Source organism: Puma concolor, chromosome C2 (assembly GCF_028749965.1).
Source record: "Puma concolor isolate L17-30 chromosome C2, mPumCon1.1.hap2, whole genome shotgun sequence".
NCBI classification, from domain to species: Eukaryota; Metazoa; Chordata; class Mammalia; order Carnivora; family Felidae; genus Puma; species Puma concolor.
This window is the reverse complement of record NC_141675.1, coordinates 27240350-27258218: the sequence shown is the minus strand read 5'-3', so window position 1 is coordinate 27258218 and position 17869 is coordinate 27240350. Positions and strand designations below refer to the sequence as shown.

The window sequence follows — 17869 nt, the reverse complement described above, 5'->3', positions numbered from 1 at the left end:
TATATATACATTTTAATGAACTTTCTTTGCTTTATTCTATTTTCTAAAATTAGTTTCTCCAAAAAAACATTCAAAAGACCATAACTGCCTTTCTTGTTCTCTGAGCCTAACGAAACCCGCAGGTTGGTATTACTCTTTGCTCCTGGACTGTATAATTATTTCAAACAGATAATTTGTGGTTCCTAAATTACTGAAAATAATTATGTTCTATGAACACCACCTACATTCTTCAGTCACTGTGCTATTGTGATTTATAAGAAGTATATACGCATCTGGTCATTCAGATGATCAAAACATATTTCTCAGTTGTATCTGGTCTTCCTCCAGGGTTGCTGACTCTCAGCTCCTAAAACCCTAGGAATTTCCTGCAATGATGGCAATAAAGGTGTCTTCTGTTAGGTTAATGAAGTTCACTTTTGAACCCCACCTAAGAGCAGCAGCTGGTAGCTAAGAAGACAAACCATGTGACTAGAAAGTTAGAACTTTCAGTCCTAGAACCCCCACCACCATCCTCCCTCACCTCTGGGGAAGAGAGATAAGATGGAGGTTGAATCAGCCAAGGGTGAATGACTTAGCCAATCATGACTAAGAAATGAAGCCTCCATAAAAGCCCCAAAGGGCTGGGTTTGGGGAGCTTCCAGACTGATGAACACATGGAGACTGGGGTGAATGACACACCTGTAGAGGGCATGGAAGTTCCAGGCTCTTTCTCCATACCAGACCTACATATGTCTTCATCTTGCTCTTGATTTCTATCCTTTATCATATCCCTTTAATAAACTGGTAAACCTAAGTGTTTCCCTGAGCTCTGTGAAGCACTCTAGCAAATTAAATGAACCTAAGGAAGAACCTCTAATTTGAAGTGGGTAGGTCAGGATCATAGATAACAGCCTGGGGTCTGTGACTGACTTCTGAAGTCAGGAATGAGAGTGTTCTAGGGCTGAACTCAACCTACGGAATCTGATGTTATTTCTGGGTAGTAGATATTGTCAGAACAGAGCTGAATTCTTCAGTGTCCAAGAATTGTTTTGTGTTATGTGTGGGAGAACCTGCCCTTAACCCCCCAGCCACCATGTTGGAACTGGGTCTGTGAACCTTAGAAGAGTCACTGTCTCTCACGATTTATTATAGCTATCATTAAGGAATAAAATTACTTTCATCCCTAAAATAATCAGTTTCTCTGGCCAAAAGCTTTATAATAGAGTTTAATAACGGAGTCTTGCAACACTTAAAAATATTTAAAATACATGGTTTTAAAACAGTATAAATACAACCACCCTGGAAAAAAATGGATATCCCATGTTTTTAATGCCATCATTTAAATACATGAATTACGAAGGAAAAATTAAAAAAAACTGTATTCCTGTTACATTAGATTGTGCTTTTTAAAACTAGGAAAAGATTAAATTAAATAAGCAGTTAAGGTTTACTTGCAGTTCTTATCATGTACATGGCTTTTACTTAACTTCAGAAAATACCTATTAAAAAAAATGATAAACTCCTAACTCTACTTATGCTAACAATTGATTATTTTATAATCCAACTAATCCTTACACAGCACTAATAGTTCCTGGCAATGTTAATGACCTAAAGTTGCACTGTCCAATCAGGTACTAGCTACATGCAGCCATTTAAATTTTAATGAATGAAAATTAAATAAAATTAAATTCAGTCCCTTATCTAAATAGCCACACTTCCAGTACTCAGTAATCATGTTTAACTATTGACTACTGTTCGAACAGTGTAGAACATAAAAGCCCATGTTTTTTATGGGCTTTACTTCATCACAGAAAATTTACTTCATCACAGAAAATTCTATTGGGCAGCAGTTATCCATAGAGTCTAATAAGCAACTGATTTTACTATCTACTCCCTTCCTCCCACCAAGTACTTACTTGGAGAATGCTTGCAACTTCGCTGACTGGTAATTCACTTGCTTTTTTTGATGTCAATACAGGAATCATTGTCTCATTTTCAGCATTAGGAATTTTTTGAAAACGTGCAACCTAGCAAAGAAAACAAAGGCAAAATATTTGAATATACAAAAAAAATTCAAATGCAGTCTAGAATAAATGAAAATCTAAACGTTCACAGAAACTTAGTTTCCAGTTACAAAACATTTTCAGAATAATAAGTATCTAGTTCTAAGAAGATAATTTTATATTAACCATGTGCTATTTTTCCAGAGAGCACATTTCAAAAATTAAGCCACCAGTGCCAGCTAGAATACAAAATCATTTTCACATTAAATAAAAAAGATGCTATTTTTATACCAATGTAATGAGTAAAAAGTAAAACAGATGTCCCGTCTCACAGATCCTAATAATTACATGTAGTCATAATCCTCTAAACTCATTATGTTTAACAGCAAAGACTGAGAACAGCTAAGCTTTCTCCATTTTAACTATTCCTGTTAGGGTGCCCGTTTCTTAACTGTCCAGAAAAACACCTATCTACTCTACATAAGCACCAAGACAGCAAGTCAGATTTAAAAATCTATTCCCAAACTAGCAGAAAAACAAAGAAAAGAGACCAGACAAGCAGAGGATGCACAGTTTAGTGAAGGGGCTGTGAACAAGCAGAGATGGTGGTAACCAGGGTACCTACTTCATGCAGCTTCATAAGCAAGTATCTAGAGAAAAGTTTTAATTTAACACACTTCCAGAAATAAATCTCCAATCCAGACTTGTCTTGGGTCCTAAGCTGACAGATTCTTAATAGACAAAAAGTTTTTGAATAAGTAGGAGAAAGTAAGACAAAAGTGAAACTTTAGCGAAGAAAACTTTTTCAGTTGCTATACTTCCACTGATTAGAATACTGAAAGTGAAGTGATCATCTTACTGCCAAGACACAAGTCTTTAAGCTTTCAGATGGAATGTCTTCAACCTTGGATAATCAACATTTTTAGGATAAAAATATTCCCCCCAAATTTTTTTGACACTTCTTTAAGACAACAAATGACACCGATCAAAAAAGAAAATTTTAAATTTCTATTATTTTAAGATAATAACAGAGGCCTGTGTGCTGTCATTATAGAATCTTTACACTTACTCCAAAAATTAGTAAATAGCTGTGGAAAAAAGTATTCACTCAGTGTAACTGAGTTCTGGAACAATCAAATACATGTTTTCTAATTTCACTTATTAAAAGGCACTGCTGAATGTTTAAGTACTTTAAAGCAAGAAGCAGAAGTATTTTTTTTCTACTTTTCATGATAAGATATTAGTGACTAAAAATTCTGAGGAAATTGGGAGACAGATTACCTTACTTTCATACAAAACAAAGCCTTGAAATTATTTAAAGCATATTTTTACATAATTAAGAAAGCTTAAACCTTAGAGAAAAAACTGGAAATTTCTTAAAAGTTCCAAACGTTTCAGAACCCCTGAATATCCAAACCTATAAAACAAAGTGGGACAAAGGAAAGATTTCATTGAACCATCCTTAAATTAAACACTGGAAAAAACCCTACAAAAATAACCAGAATCTTCTTAAAGCAATGAGAACTACAACAGTGTGATGCGGTTATTTATCTTGTGAGATGTTAAAGCAACATTAAGAAGGATCAAGTATATTTACATTATCTGTGATGTCAACGAGACTAGTATCTTTTATTTCTAAGATTCCTGTACCTCAGTTTCTTCATATAAAAAATACGGATAATACTGCCTAAAGTTGTGTCAAGATTACATCCATTAATAAAGCACTTGACCCAATAGTAATAAGTGCTGAAATAGCTATTTTTCTCCAAAAAGTATTTAATACTTACATATATATTCAATAGTACAATTAGCTTAATCCAGAACTAAATTACCAATCGTGGCAAATAAAAGTTAGATTTGCAATAATTTTTCTATTAAAATATACTTTTCTATCACTGATATCTTAGAAATTGCCATCTCAAGTACCCAACATGTGGTACAAGAGCTCTTCTCATAAAATCTTTTTAAAGTAATCCTTTGGTAGTTGTTACATAAGACAGGGTCTATGTTGGAATATACTCTACATAAAATCCCTCAGGAGCATTCTGTGGGCCCAAAAGAGTTGAAAAATCTCAACAGAAGAAAGTGAGTTTCACTTACTAATGAGTAAGACACTGAAGGGACATGATAATAACTCTTTAAATATACGAAGGGCTGGCTGCCATGTGAAAGAGGGAAACATCAAAACCAAAGGGTAAGTTTACAGCCAACCAACTTCTGGAGTTAGAATGAAGAGCACTGGATGTGTTCTGGCAAAGCCATGTATGTGATAAGACAGATTTCACTGAAAGAATATAGGAAATAGGCTATAGCACAAAATTCTTGGCCAAAAGCAGAAATCTCATCTATATTTATGCTTACTGGATTCTATGTCAACCTACAATTATGGATATTTTTCTGAATTTTAATCCTATTTTCTTTTAAGCAAATGTTATATTTAGTAGTTCAAATGGATCATTACTTCTATGGCTTATAAGAATACTTTGTTTATTCACTTACTCTTTCAACACTGCATTTATTGAGAATCTGACTCTGTGGTAGGCCCTTAGTATTAACAATGAGCAAAAACATCCTGAAGGGGAGGAGAGAGGACAAAGGGGACAAATGTTATCAAAGAATACCACAAATAAATGGAAAACGGCAAATGACTGCTATTATGAAGGAGAAGTCATCCAGGGAAATGAGAGCTTACACAGAGATTGCAATCAGGACAGGGAAGTTTTCACGAGGAAGTGATGCTTACAGAACTGAAAGACAAGAAGCTGCCTAAGGGAAGGAGTGGAAGAGCAGAGGGAAAAGAATGTGCAAAGTTCCCAGGAAAGGGGGGTGAGCATGGCAAAATGAAGTACTAAAGAACGAGTACTAAAAGAAGACCAGCATTTATTCATTTACTCACTCAGTCTTTAAACATCTAATCAATGGTCCTGTATGTGCCACGCACTGTTGCCAATAATGGGGACACAAAACAGACCAAAAATGTAAGAACTCCAGCCTCATGAAGCTACATACCAATTGGAAGCAAAAGACTACAAATAATGAATTAAACAATAAATGCTCCAGAAGGATAAGGGAGGAGTTGCTTCATTGTATACAGGGGTGGAGAGGAGGACCTCTCTAGTAAGGTGACATTTGGGCACAGAGACCTGAAAAAAAAAAAAAAAAAGAAAAGAAAAGGAACTATTATCTCTAGCTAGAAATGTCCAGGAGGTAGATGGGTATGAGCACATACAGGAGAGGTCCAGGTTGAAGATACCAATGTGGGTAAGTCATGAGCACATAAATGGTATTAAAACTGAGAATAAACCACACTGGCACAGAAGAAAGGGAAGAGGTCTATGGGCTGACCCTAGGGCATTATCTCAACATAGTGATGAGAGATGAGAATAAGCAAGAAAAGAGACAAAGAAGAACCAAGCAGTGAGGTAAAAAGGGAACCACAAGAGAAGTCAAGTGAAACGAGTATTTCAAAGTGGGTGTTAATGACTGGACTGAATGTCACTGAAAAGTGAAGGTGAGGACTGACAACTGTCCACTGAAGTTGGCAACATAGAGATAAATAAAGAGAGTGGTTTCCGTGGAGTAGTGATGCACAAAAATCAGACAGGAGTGGGTTCAGAGAAAACAGCAGGAGAGAAGGTGAAGACAGCCAAGTATAGATAATCCTTCCCAGTTCTGCTGTAAAAAGAAGCAGCGAAATGGGATTATGGTAGCCAGAATGGAGTATAGGTTCCAAGAGTTGGGGCTTTTTTTAAAATGGGAGAAATGTTTGCATGTTTGTATTTTGATCAGAATTATCTGATAGAAGAAAAACTAGTAATGCAGAAGTGACATGGGACAACTGATAAAGTGATGCTCTTGACTAAATGAGAGGGGATGGAATCTGACATATTTGTAGGAGGACTGGTCTTAGATAAAGGAATAGACCAGTTCATCCACAGTTACAGATGAGAAGGCAGAGTAACATGGGAAGGATGCACACATGTTGGCAGCTGCAGTGGAAGGAACATATGGAAATATTCTAAGAACTATCTGGATTAAAAAATCAGGACATCTAAAGCAAAAATAAGCTACAGAAGTAGGTGGGGATCCTACAGTGCCTCATGGGTCATATTATGGAATTTCTGTCTTAATCCTAAGAGGAAAAGGAAGACTTTGCACTGTAGTCTTAAAAATAGATAAATAAATAAAATAAATAAATAATAAATAAATAAAATACACAGCTGGGAGGAAAACACACACACACACACACACACACACACACACACACACACACAATATAAGTGGTGAAAATATACCAGTGTGGACACTATTACATACATCTAAATAAGAGATAAACATAGCTTGGACATGGGTGGTGGGGTGCAGAACAGATGTAGAGGTAAAAATAACAGTACATGATGATGAACTAGATACATACACTGAAGAATTACACTAGATTCCTAGCTTGTTTACATACTAAATAGTAATGCTATTCACATGGTAAAGAATATTAGAATATTCTTTGTAACAAATGGTGCTGTGACAACCGGATATGCACACAAAAAAGTACTGTATAAAGCTGAACCCCTCCCTCACACAATATATGGAGATTAACTCAAAATGGATCAAAGACCTAAATGTGAGGGCTTGAACTATTAAACTCTTAGAATAAAACATGGGCTTAAATCTTGACCAAGGTTTCCTAGACATGACACCAAAAGCACAAGAAACAAAAAAAGACTGAACATCATCAAAATTTAACACTTTTGTGCTGCAAAGGACACCATCAAGAAAGTGAAAAAGACAACCCACACTATGAGAGAAAATATTTGCAAATATATTACAATTCAGTAATAAGAAGACATAACTCAACTTTAAAATGAGTAAAAGATCTGAATATATATTTCTACAAAGTAGATATACAAATGATCAATAAGCACACGAGAAGATCTTCAATCATTAGTCATGAGGAAAATACACATCAAAACCATAATGAGATACCACTTCACATCTACTAGGATGCCAAAAATCAAAAAGACAACAAGGGGCACCTGGATGACTCAGTTAGTTAGGCATCCAACTCTTGATTTCCGCTCAGGTCGTGATCTCATAGTCTGTGAGTTCAAGCCCCACATTAGGCTCCAAACTGACAGTGGGGAGCCTGCTTGGGATTTTCTCTCTCCCCGCCCCCCCCCTCCCTCTGCCCCTTCCCTGTTTGTGCGACCGCACGCACACACACACTCTCTCTCTCTTAAAACAAATAAACTTAAAAAAAGAGAGAGACAGAATAACAAGGGTTGAAAAGCATAGAGAGAAACTGGAACCTTTATAACCTGCTGGTGCAACTGTTAAAAGGTGCAGGTACTATGGTAAAGTTTGGCAGCTATTATAGATATATGGATATGCAGATATGGATATAGATATACAGATATATAGATATGTATTATGCTATTATACACACATGGCATTTTAGCTGGCTAAATGAGGACTGTTTTCAACTTAAAACAATCTTTGAGTGATTTAATAATGCTTCGATTTTGAGAACTATAAAATACAAGCAAGATCACATAAGTTTAGTTGAAGGTAAATCATCTTAAGACACAATGTTACTTCCTTCACGTGTTATTACAAAAGTTCATTGTGTGTGGTCCCAGGTTTCAAATATTAGGTATTATCTGTTCACCTCTTACCTGACCCTGAAGATATCCTGGGCTTAGCTATATCTTAATCTCCTCATAATAGCTTTACATTTGTTTCAAATAATGGCATTTATTAGGTCTAAACCTTGGATTATTTAACTCATGCAACCAATAAGCATTTCCTAAATAGACCACACATACAACCACAGTCCACAGTTTATACCTTGCAGAGATGAGTAATTCAGCTGGACAGTCAAGTCATACCAGAACACACACCTATAAGAGTTGCCATACATTAGTCAAACCATCAGAATGCAAGTAAGTAAGTCAAAAAATTCATGAAGGGAAGACTGTTACAGCCCTCAGTATTCTGGGAAAACTTCCCTGAACTAAGCCATTAAAAATGGATAGCAGGGAATGGCTAACACCTGCCAAGGAAACAGTCTAAAAAAGAGACGAACACTGGTAAAAGGAAGAACAGTAGAAATCTAATTTGTATGTGACTCGCCCAATCTGGCTAGAATAAAGTAAGTGTTTTACTATGCACTTCTACTTCCATTAAATGACCCAGATCTAGCCAGATATTAAAACAAGCTATACAGTTTTTAATTGAGTGCATTTAAAAACTGCAGAAACTTACATTTTTAGGACGTATCAAATAATTCAGCTAAATACAGACCCTTATGCATCAGGACCCATCACAGACCAACCGTACCCAAATTTGCATTTTATTTTTTTTTTTTTATTTTTTTTTCAACGTTTATTTATTTTTGGGACAGAGAGAGACAGAGCATGAACGGGGGAGGGGCAGAGAGAGAGGGAGACACAGAATCGGAAACAGGCTCCAGGCTCTGAGCCCAGAGCCCGACGCGGGGCTCGAACTCACGGACCGCGAGATCGTGACCTGGCTGAAGTCGGACGCCCAACCGACTGCACCACCCAGGCGCCCCCCAAATTTGCATTTTAACAAGAGTCCCAGGTGAATCACTCATATATTTTGAGTTTAAGCATGTTATAGATCAGTTCCCAAATCTGATACATATCAGAATTATATGGGGATTGCTATGGATCGAATTGCCGCCACCCCAAATACATATGTTGAAGTCCTAACCCCCAATTTAACAGTATTTAGATATGGAGACTTTGTGAGGTAATTAGGTCATGAAGGTGCAGCCCCTCATGATGGCATCAGTGCCCTTACAAGAGACATCAGACAGCACTGCATGTACATGTCTCCTCTCCCCCTCTCCCTCTCTTCCTTCCTCCCCAGCCTTTAGAACTGTGAGAAATAAATGTCTGTTACCTAAGACACCAAGTCTATGACATTCTGTTATAACAGCCAAAGTAGACTAAGACAAAGGGGTTTTTTGTTTGTTTTTTTGTTTTTGTTTTTTCATTTTAATCCAAGTGTCTAGACACCACCCCTAAAGAGTGTGAATCATTAGTCTGGGGTGGAGCAAAAACATTTATTTTTAAAAGCTCCCCAGGGGCTGCCTGGGTGGCTCAGTCAGTTAAGCCGCTGACTTCAGCTCAAGTCACGATCTCAACATTCATCAGTTTGAATCCCATGTCAGGCTCTATGCTGACAGCTCAGAGCCTGGAGCCTGCTTCGGATTCTGTGTCTCCCTCTCTCTCTGCCCCTCCCCTGCTCATGCTGTGTCTCTCTCAAAAATAAGTAAACGGAGCAGGAGGAGGAGGAGGAGAACAAAAACTACTACTAGTAAAAGGGGCATCTGGGTGGCTCAGTTGGTTAAGTGTTCAAATCTCGATTTCACCTCAGGTCATGACCTCAGTCACAGTTTGTGAGATTGAGCCCCTGCACTGGCCTCTGCTCTGCTAAGACGACACAGAGACTGCTGAGATTTTCTCTCCCTCTCTGCCCATCCCCACTCATCCTCTCTCTCTCTTTCAAAATAAACTTTAAAAAAAAGAAGAAGAAGAAGAAATAGTGAATTTTCAAAAGGTGACCAAATGACTCCAAGTTTCTTTAATTGATCTTTTGGTTGAGAACAAGGCTGCTGGTACTTTTCTTCAACACTGTATATATAAGTCCACTTATATCCACATTTAACATGCTCAGCTGGATGGGGTGATAGTATAGTGCAGCAGACATCAAACCAAACATCGCCTTCTGAGCTGAAAAAACAGGATAGGTCCCAGACCCCATTCCCACTTCAGACACAACAGCTTTCCTTTTATGTATTATATGCTTTGGCTTCAGAAAAAAAAAAAAAAGAAGTTAGTATTTAAACAAAGAGCTTTACAGCTTTAAAAGGGGGGAAGGGGAGACTTAAACACTCCAGGACTGTGGTTTTCAATCTTACTAGTTAGCATCAGAATCACCCGGATGACTTGTTAAATCACAGGTTACTGAGCCCTAACCTCAGAGGTCCCAAATTAGCAGGTATGAGGTGGGTCCCAGAAAATTCATTCCTAACAAGTTCTCAAGGAATGTTGATGCTGCTAGTTCAAGTCACACTTGGAGAACCACTGCTCTAGTCAAGGTCAGACTTGACTAGATCCTAATTTATAATCACAACTCTATGTCCTAATAGCTGTGTGACCCAGGACAAATTACGTAACCCTCTGCATGGTTTTCCTCAGTGGAAAACTGGGATAATACCAATTTGATTTCAAAAAGGGAAAAAAAACTTATAGAAGTGTGTGCACAGTACCTACTATATGATGGATATTCAATGCTGGTTCTGTTCCCCTAAGATAATTATACTAATCATATAATTATGCATTTGCCTCACCCCTGCTTCACAAGGGTATAACACAGTTTCTGTCATCTTGGTATCCTCTGCAAAGTTCTTAATATCCAACACGAAAAGGACTATTAGGAAAAAAAAATCCTGGGATTTGTCTCAATGGACAAAAGAATAGCCCTGTTATCCTGAGATATACCCATGTCTTCTTTTTTTTTTTTAAGTTTATTTATTTGAGAGAGAGAGAGAGAGAGAGAGAGAGACTGAGTTGGGGAGGAGCAGAGAGAGGGAGAGAGAGAATCGCAAGCAGGCTTCGAGCTGTCAGTATGGAGTCGGATGCAGGGCTCAAACCCACGAACCAGGAGATCACGACCCAAGTCGAAACCAAGAGTCAGGAGATTAATCAACTGAGCCACCCAGGGGCCCCTTTATGCCTTTTAAATGACCTTTCATTCAAAGAACAAAAATATGGCAGAACTGATTAGAAAAAGAATTTAATCATCGATGAATTCATCTTCTACAAGCACTAGTCAAGCCCATGTGTTTCACCTTTGAAAGTGTTGAGTTTAAAGTTTCCAATCTCCAGGGGCACCTGGGTGGTTCAGTTGGTTAGGCATCCGACTTAGGCTCAAGTCATAATCTCGTGGTTTGTGAGTTTTGAGTTCCGCCTCAGGTTCCTCGCTGCCAATGCGGAACCTGCTTGGAATTCTTTCTCTTCCCCTCTCCTACCCTCCCCTGCTCAAGCTCACGCTCTTTATCTCTCTAAAAATAAATTAAAATTTTTTTAAAAAAAGTTTCCAATCTCCAGACGTTGAATTTTATTGGCAAATGTAGCAGCCATGCAAGCAGGAAAAGCCAACCTGTCCCTGGATGAAGCATTTCAAGGATCAGACTGCTGGTGTGCAGCAGCCCTATCAACAAAGAAATGCTGGCATGGGAAGGAAAAGGCACTGAAAACACATTCTTATAAAATATTGTATTACCAGAGGAGCAGGTTTAAGAACACTTGAAATACAAAGTGAAAAGTGCATATTGAACTAACATATCTAGGATCACATACATAAGTAGTCAGAAACCTCCACAAATGCCTCCCCTAATATGCAAGTTCCTACTTTTTACACCAACTATATCTGACAAAGTCACCAGCTCAGTCTTATCATCTAAAAGGCAAGATGGAATATGATCATTTTCAAACTTTAGTTTTGAGAATCAGCTGGGAATGAAATGATTAGGAATACAAGTATTCTCAGGGCACATGGGTGGCTCACTAAGTGTCCAACTCTTGATTTTGGCTCAGGTCATGATCTCATGGTTTGTGAAATCGAACCCCATATCAGGCTCTGCACTGACAGTGTGGAGCCGGCTTGGAATTCTCTCTCTCCTTCTCTTTGCCTCTCCTTCTCTATCTCAAAACAAATAATTAAAAACATTAAAAAAAAAATTGTTTTTAAAGTACAAGTACTCGGGGCGCCTGGGTGGCAAAGTCGGTTAAGCGTCCGACTTCAGCCAGGTCACGATCTCGCGGTCCGTGAGTTCGAGCCCCGCGTCAGGCTCTGGGCTGATGGCTCAGAGCCTGGAGCCTGTTTCAGATTCTGTGTCTCCCTCTCTCTCTGCTCCTCCCCCGTTCATGCTCTGTCTCTCTCTGTCCCAAAAATAAATAAACGTTGAAAAAAAAAAATTAAAAATAAATAAATAAATAAATAAAAAATAAAGTACAAGTACTCTCAGCACTTTTATTCAGCATAATACTGGAAGCTTGAGCTGCAGCCATCAGACAAGATAAATAAATAAACGGCATCCAAATTGGTAGAAGAAAAACCTTCACTATCAGATGTCATACTATAGACAGAAAACCCTACAGACTCCACCAAACCACTAATAAAACTGATAAAATGAATTCAGTACAGTTGCAGGATACAAAATTAATATAAAGAAATCTGTTACTTCTATACACAAATAATGATATAGCAGAAAGAAAAATTTAAAAAATAATCCCATTTATAAATCCACAAAAAGAATAAAATACCTAGGAATAAACTTAACCAAGGAGGTAAAATACGTATAACTCTGAAAATTATAAGACACTGATGAAAGAAATCAATGATACAAATACTAAGACATTCCATGCTCATAGATTGGAAGAACCAATATTGTTAAAATGTCCATACTACCCAAAGCAATCTACAGATTTAATGAAATCCCTATCAAAATACCAACAGCATTCTTCATAGGACTAGAACAAATAAAACTAAAATTTGTATGAAACCACAAAAGACCCCAGTCAAAGCAATCCTGAAAAGAAAAACAAAACTGGAAGTATCCAGATTTCAAGATACACTACAAAGCTGCAGTAATCAAAACTGTATGGTACTGGCACAAACAGAGATACAGAGATCAGTGGAACAAAATAGGGAGTCTAGAAATAAACTCATGCTTAAATGGTCAATTAATCTACAACAAAGGAAGCAAGAAGATAAAATGGGGAAAAAGATAGTTTCTTCAACAAACAGTGTTGGGAAAATTAGACAGTGGTAAGCAAAAGAATAAAAACTGGACCACTTTCTTACACCATACACAAACATAAACTCAAAATGGATTAAGGACCTCTGGACCTAAAACCATAAAATTCCTAGAAGAAAACCTGGCAATAATTTCTTTGACACTGGCCACAGAAACATTTTTCTAGATATGTCTTCTCAGGCAAGGGAAACAAAAGCAATAATTAACCACTGGAACTACACCAAAATAAAAAGCTTATGTACAGCAAAGGAAACCATCAAAAAAACAAAACAGTAACCTACTGAATGAAAGAAGATATCTGCAAATGATATACCCAAAAAGGGGTTAATATCCAAAATGTACAAAGAACTTCTACAACTCGACATCAAAATAAACCCAAGTAATCCAATTAAAATGCGCAGAGGACATGAACATACATTTTCAAAGAAGACACACAAATGGCCAACAGACACATGAAAAGATGCTCAACATCACTAATCAACTGGGGAAATGCAAATAAAAACTACAATATCACTTCACATTCTTGGTTAAAAGCAAAAAGATAAATAACAAGTGTTGGTGAGGATATGGAGAAGAAGGAACCCTCATTCACTGCTAGTGGGAATGCAAACCGGTACAGCCACTGTGGAGAACAGTATGGAGGTTCCTCAAAAAATTAAAAGTAGAATTATCCTATGATCCAGTAATTCCACTACTAGGTATTTACCCAAAGAAAACAAAAACACTAATAATTTGAAAAGATATATGCACCCCTATCTTTACTGCAGCATTATTTAGAACAGCCAAGATACAAAGGCAACCCAAAATGTCCATCCATAGATGAATAAATAAAGAAGATGTAGTACAGACATACAAAAGAATATTAAACATAGAAAAGAATGAGGGGCATCTGGGTAGCTCAATGGGTTAAGCATCCAACTCTTTTTTTGTAAATTTTTTTTAACGTTTTATTTTTTGAGAGACAGAGTGTGAGCAGAGAGGGAGACAGAGATTCCAAAGCAGGCTCCAGACTCTGAGCTGTCAGCACAGAGCCTGATGTGGGACTCAAACCCATGAACGTGAGGTCATGACCTGAGCCAAAGTCGGACACTCAACTGACTGAGCCACCCAGGTGCTCTAAGCATCCAACTTCTTGAATTCAGCTCAGGTCATAATCTCACTGTGAGATAGAACCCTGCATCAGGCTTCATGATGACAGCACAGAACCTGCTTGGGATTCTCTCTCTCTCTCTCTCTCTCTCTCTCTCTCTCTCTCTCTCTCTCTCCCCCCCCCTCTCTCTCTCTCCCTCTCCTTCTCTCTTTCTGCCTCTCTCCCAGTCACGTGTACATGTGCGCAGGCTCATTCGCACTCTCTCTCACTCTCTCTCTCAATAAATAAATGAACTTTGGGGCACCTGGGTGGCTCAGTTGGTTGAGTGTCCAACTTCGACTCAGGTCACGATCTCACAATTCATGAGTTCAAGCCCTGTAACGAACTCTGTACTGACAGCTCGGAGCCTGGAGTCCACTTTGGATTCTGTGTCTCCCTCTCTCTCTGTCCCTCCCAGCTCACGCTCTCCCTCAAAAATAAAGAAACAAATAAACAAAAACTTTTAAAAACATGAGACCTTGCCATTTGTAATAACATGGATGGGCCTAGAGGATATAATAAGTGAAATAAGCCAGACAAAGAAAGACAAATACCATATGATTTCACTCATATATGAAATTTAAGAAACAAAACGAACAAAAATAGAGACAAGCAAAAAAACAACACAAAAACAAAACAAAACAAAACCCAAACTCTTAAATACAGATATTAAACTGATGGTTGCCAGGGGGGAGATGGGTAGGGGAATGGGTAAAATAGATAAAGGAGATTAAAAGTACACTTACCCTAATGACCACTGAGTACAATGTATAGAATTGTTGAATTATTATATTATACACCTAAAATATAACAGTGTATGTTAATTATACTTCAAAAAAGAAAAAAAAAGAAGAAAGAACACAGGTACTATACAGGTCTCAGCAAAAAAGCTAAAGCTGAATATGACCAGTGGTAACCAGATCTAGAGCAATGATTCTCAACCCAGACTGCACATTTATGTGAACTGCACATTAAAACCACCTGGGGAACTCTGAAAAATTCCTACAGCTGGAACTCCAGACCAATTAAATCAGAGTCCATAGGGACGGTGGGTCCCAAAGATGTGGAGATCCCAGGAATAGGTCTTTTTTAAAAATCTCCCAAAATGACAATGTACAGGTAGTGCTCTTAACCTACCCATAAATTAAACAGGAAATACAGGAGATAGAGGAACATATTAAATTACTTCAAAAGAAGGTACTCAGCAAATTCCAGGCTGTGGGAAACTGTACAGGACAAACAACCTGCTTTTGTCAATAAGTTACAAGGAAAAGAGGGGATTAAGATATTTAAGAGAAGTGTTAACCAATTATTACAGTGTTTGGGCCTTATTTCAATCTTGATTCGATTAAATAAACTGTTTTCCTTTGTTTTGTTTTAAAATTTTTTTTTTAATTTTTTTTTTCAACGTTTATTTATTTTTGGGACAGAGACAGAGCATCAACGGGGGAGGGGCAGAGAGAGAGAGGGAGACACAGAATCAGAAACAGGCTCCAGGCTCTGAGCCATCAGCCATCAGCCCAGAGCCTGACGCGGGGCTCGAACTCCCGGACCGCGAGATCGTGACCTGGTTGAAGTCGGACGCTTAACCGACTGCGCCACCCAGGCGCCCCTTTGTTTTGTTTTAATCAATCCAGGCTCACAGTTGCTTTTAACTATTGTCTCTAAGAGTCTCCTTAAATCTGGAACAATTCCTTAGTTTTTTGTCTTTCATGACCCTGACACTTTGGAAGATTAGAAGCAGGTTATTTTGTAGCATATCCCTACCCTAGAAATTACAATTTGAGATTGCCTGATTTTCGTAATTAGAGTCAGGTGACACATTTTGGGGGGAGGGGAAACACCACAGAACACTACATCCTTCTCAAAACATATCAAGAGGCATATGATGTTTGCTATTGACTGAACTGTCTCCCCAAAATACACATGTTGAAGCTGTAACCCCCACAATGTCAGTGCATTTGGAAACAGGGCCTTTAGGAAGGTAATTAACAAGAATATAAGGGGCGCCTGGGTGGCTCAGTCGGTTGGGCATCTGACTTCAGCTCAGGTCTTGATCTCGTGGTCCGTGGGTCTCAGAGCCTGGAGCCTGCTTCAGATTCTGTGTCTCCCTTTCTCTTTGTTCCTTTCCCCACTCACACTCTGTCTCTCTCTCAAAAATAATTTTTTTCTTACATAAGAAGAACATAAGGGTGGAGCCCTAATCCAGTAGGACTAGTGTCATTATAAAAGATAGAAACACCCCCAGTAAGCACACACAAAGGCCATGAGGAAACAGCAAAAAGGCAACAATCTGCATGCTGAGACCTCACCAGAAACCAACCCCGCCAGCACCTGATATTACACTTCCACCCTCAATTTCTGTCTTTTAAACCACCCAGTCTATGGTATTCCATCATAGCAGCCTGAGCCGACTTAATACAATGTGGTTTGGTCCCATTAATGGCGATGTTATTTTCGAACATTTGGCTAAAGTGGTACTTGCAAGGTTTTCCCACTATTGTGTTACTATTTTTCTCTTTGTATGTTTTCCCCTACAGGTTCCTTGTAGGTAGATATCTTGAGATTAGTAAAATATCCTGTACCTTATACTTTTTCTTGCTCAGTAGGTAACTCTTGCCTGAAACAATTATTACAATTGTAGCTACCAAATGGTGATTTTTATAATTCCATCATACTGTCTACATTTATTAAATGGAATCCTATTGTACTAAGTAAGTTTCCCTTCTTCCCATTTATGTGTGTGTTTGTATATATATTCTTTTCATATCATGGATTCCTACTTTATTCTACAGGTTGTAAAATCCACTACTATTTTCTTGCTCAAATTGTCCCAGTTTGGGCCAGTGTGGAGCCTTGAAAAAGGCTGCCTCCTATGTCTTTGTGACATGTTCTCGCCAATTTTAAGCACTTCCTCACTTTTTGGCACCACAAGATGTTCCAAGCATTATCTTTGCATTTTCTCTGCCCCAGCATTGGAATTAGCCATTTCTCCAGGGAGTCTTGTTGCCTTTTACTGATGAATAGTATTCAGAAGGGTCATGGCTTCAAGGCCTTCACAACAGACTGAGTTAAGGAATGTATATGCATATAACACAAACATAACACTTTTAATATTTACCTGTAAACATGTTAAAAACATTTAGTGCATACTGAACCTACCAATTCTTTTTTCTTATAATTTTTTTTTAAATGTTTATTTTTGAAAGAGAGAGAGAGAGAACAAACACAAGCTGGGGAGGGCAGAGAGAGGGAGACAGAGGACCCAAAGCAGGCTCCACACTGACAGCAGAGAGCCGGATATGGAGTTCAAACTGACGAACTCGAGATCATGACCTGAGCCAAAGTCAGTTGCTCAACCAACCAAGCCACCCAGGCACCCCCTGAAGTTACCAATTCTAATCTAACTCCATAGAGGTCATTTCACCCTTTCCCCTTATTTGTAATTCTTTAACAGTGAAAAACCTGATTTTTGTTATCTCCATTATATATACCTGTTTGCTGTAATCTAGAATACGTAGAATAGTTTTGGAGTTCTAACCATACCCTTGTAAACAAAATTTTACTAACTAGAGTACAGTATTTGTATACAGTTCTTTTTGTCTCTAGTCTTAGGTCTGTTTACAGTTCTTTTTGTCAATAGCCTTATATAGTCAAAATCCTGTACTCCAAAATTACTTAGGTTAGTTCTTTACAAGCATACCCTTCAGTGGGATTGTCATTTAACTGAAATAGTTAGATTCACTTGTTTGTTTGGGATTTTCCTCCCATCTTTGTTAATTTTGAGTATATGACACATGAACTAAGTTCTAATACTCAAAGATTTTCAAAATTGGTAGAATCAGATTAGTGTCAAACCCTATCCCTTCGATTCCTTCAATCTCTACCTCACCCTCTTTATGTTACCAGTCA

At 38.0% G+C, this 17869-nt stretch overlaps 1 protein-coding gene across 6 annotated transcripts in view; it reads right to left on the bottom strand.

The window, feature by feature from the left end:
- Positions 1-17869, bottom strand: part of ATP2C1 (ATPase secretory pathway Ca2+ transporting 1) — a 174690-nt gene that overhangs the window by 93742 nt on the left and 63079 nt on the right. For all 6 annotated transcript variants that reach the window (XM_025913230.2, XM_086674279.1, XM_086674278.1 and 3 more), the window contains one exon: positions 1896-2006. In XM_025913230.2, the coding sequence (XP_025769015.2) occupies positions 1896-2006 (111 nt within the window). The remainder of the gene's footprint in view (positions 1-1895; positions 2007-17869) is intronic.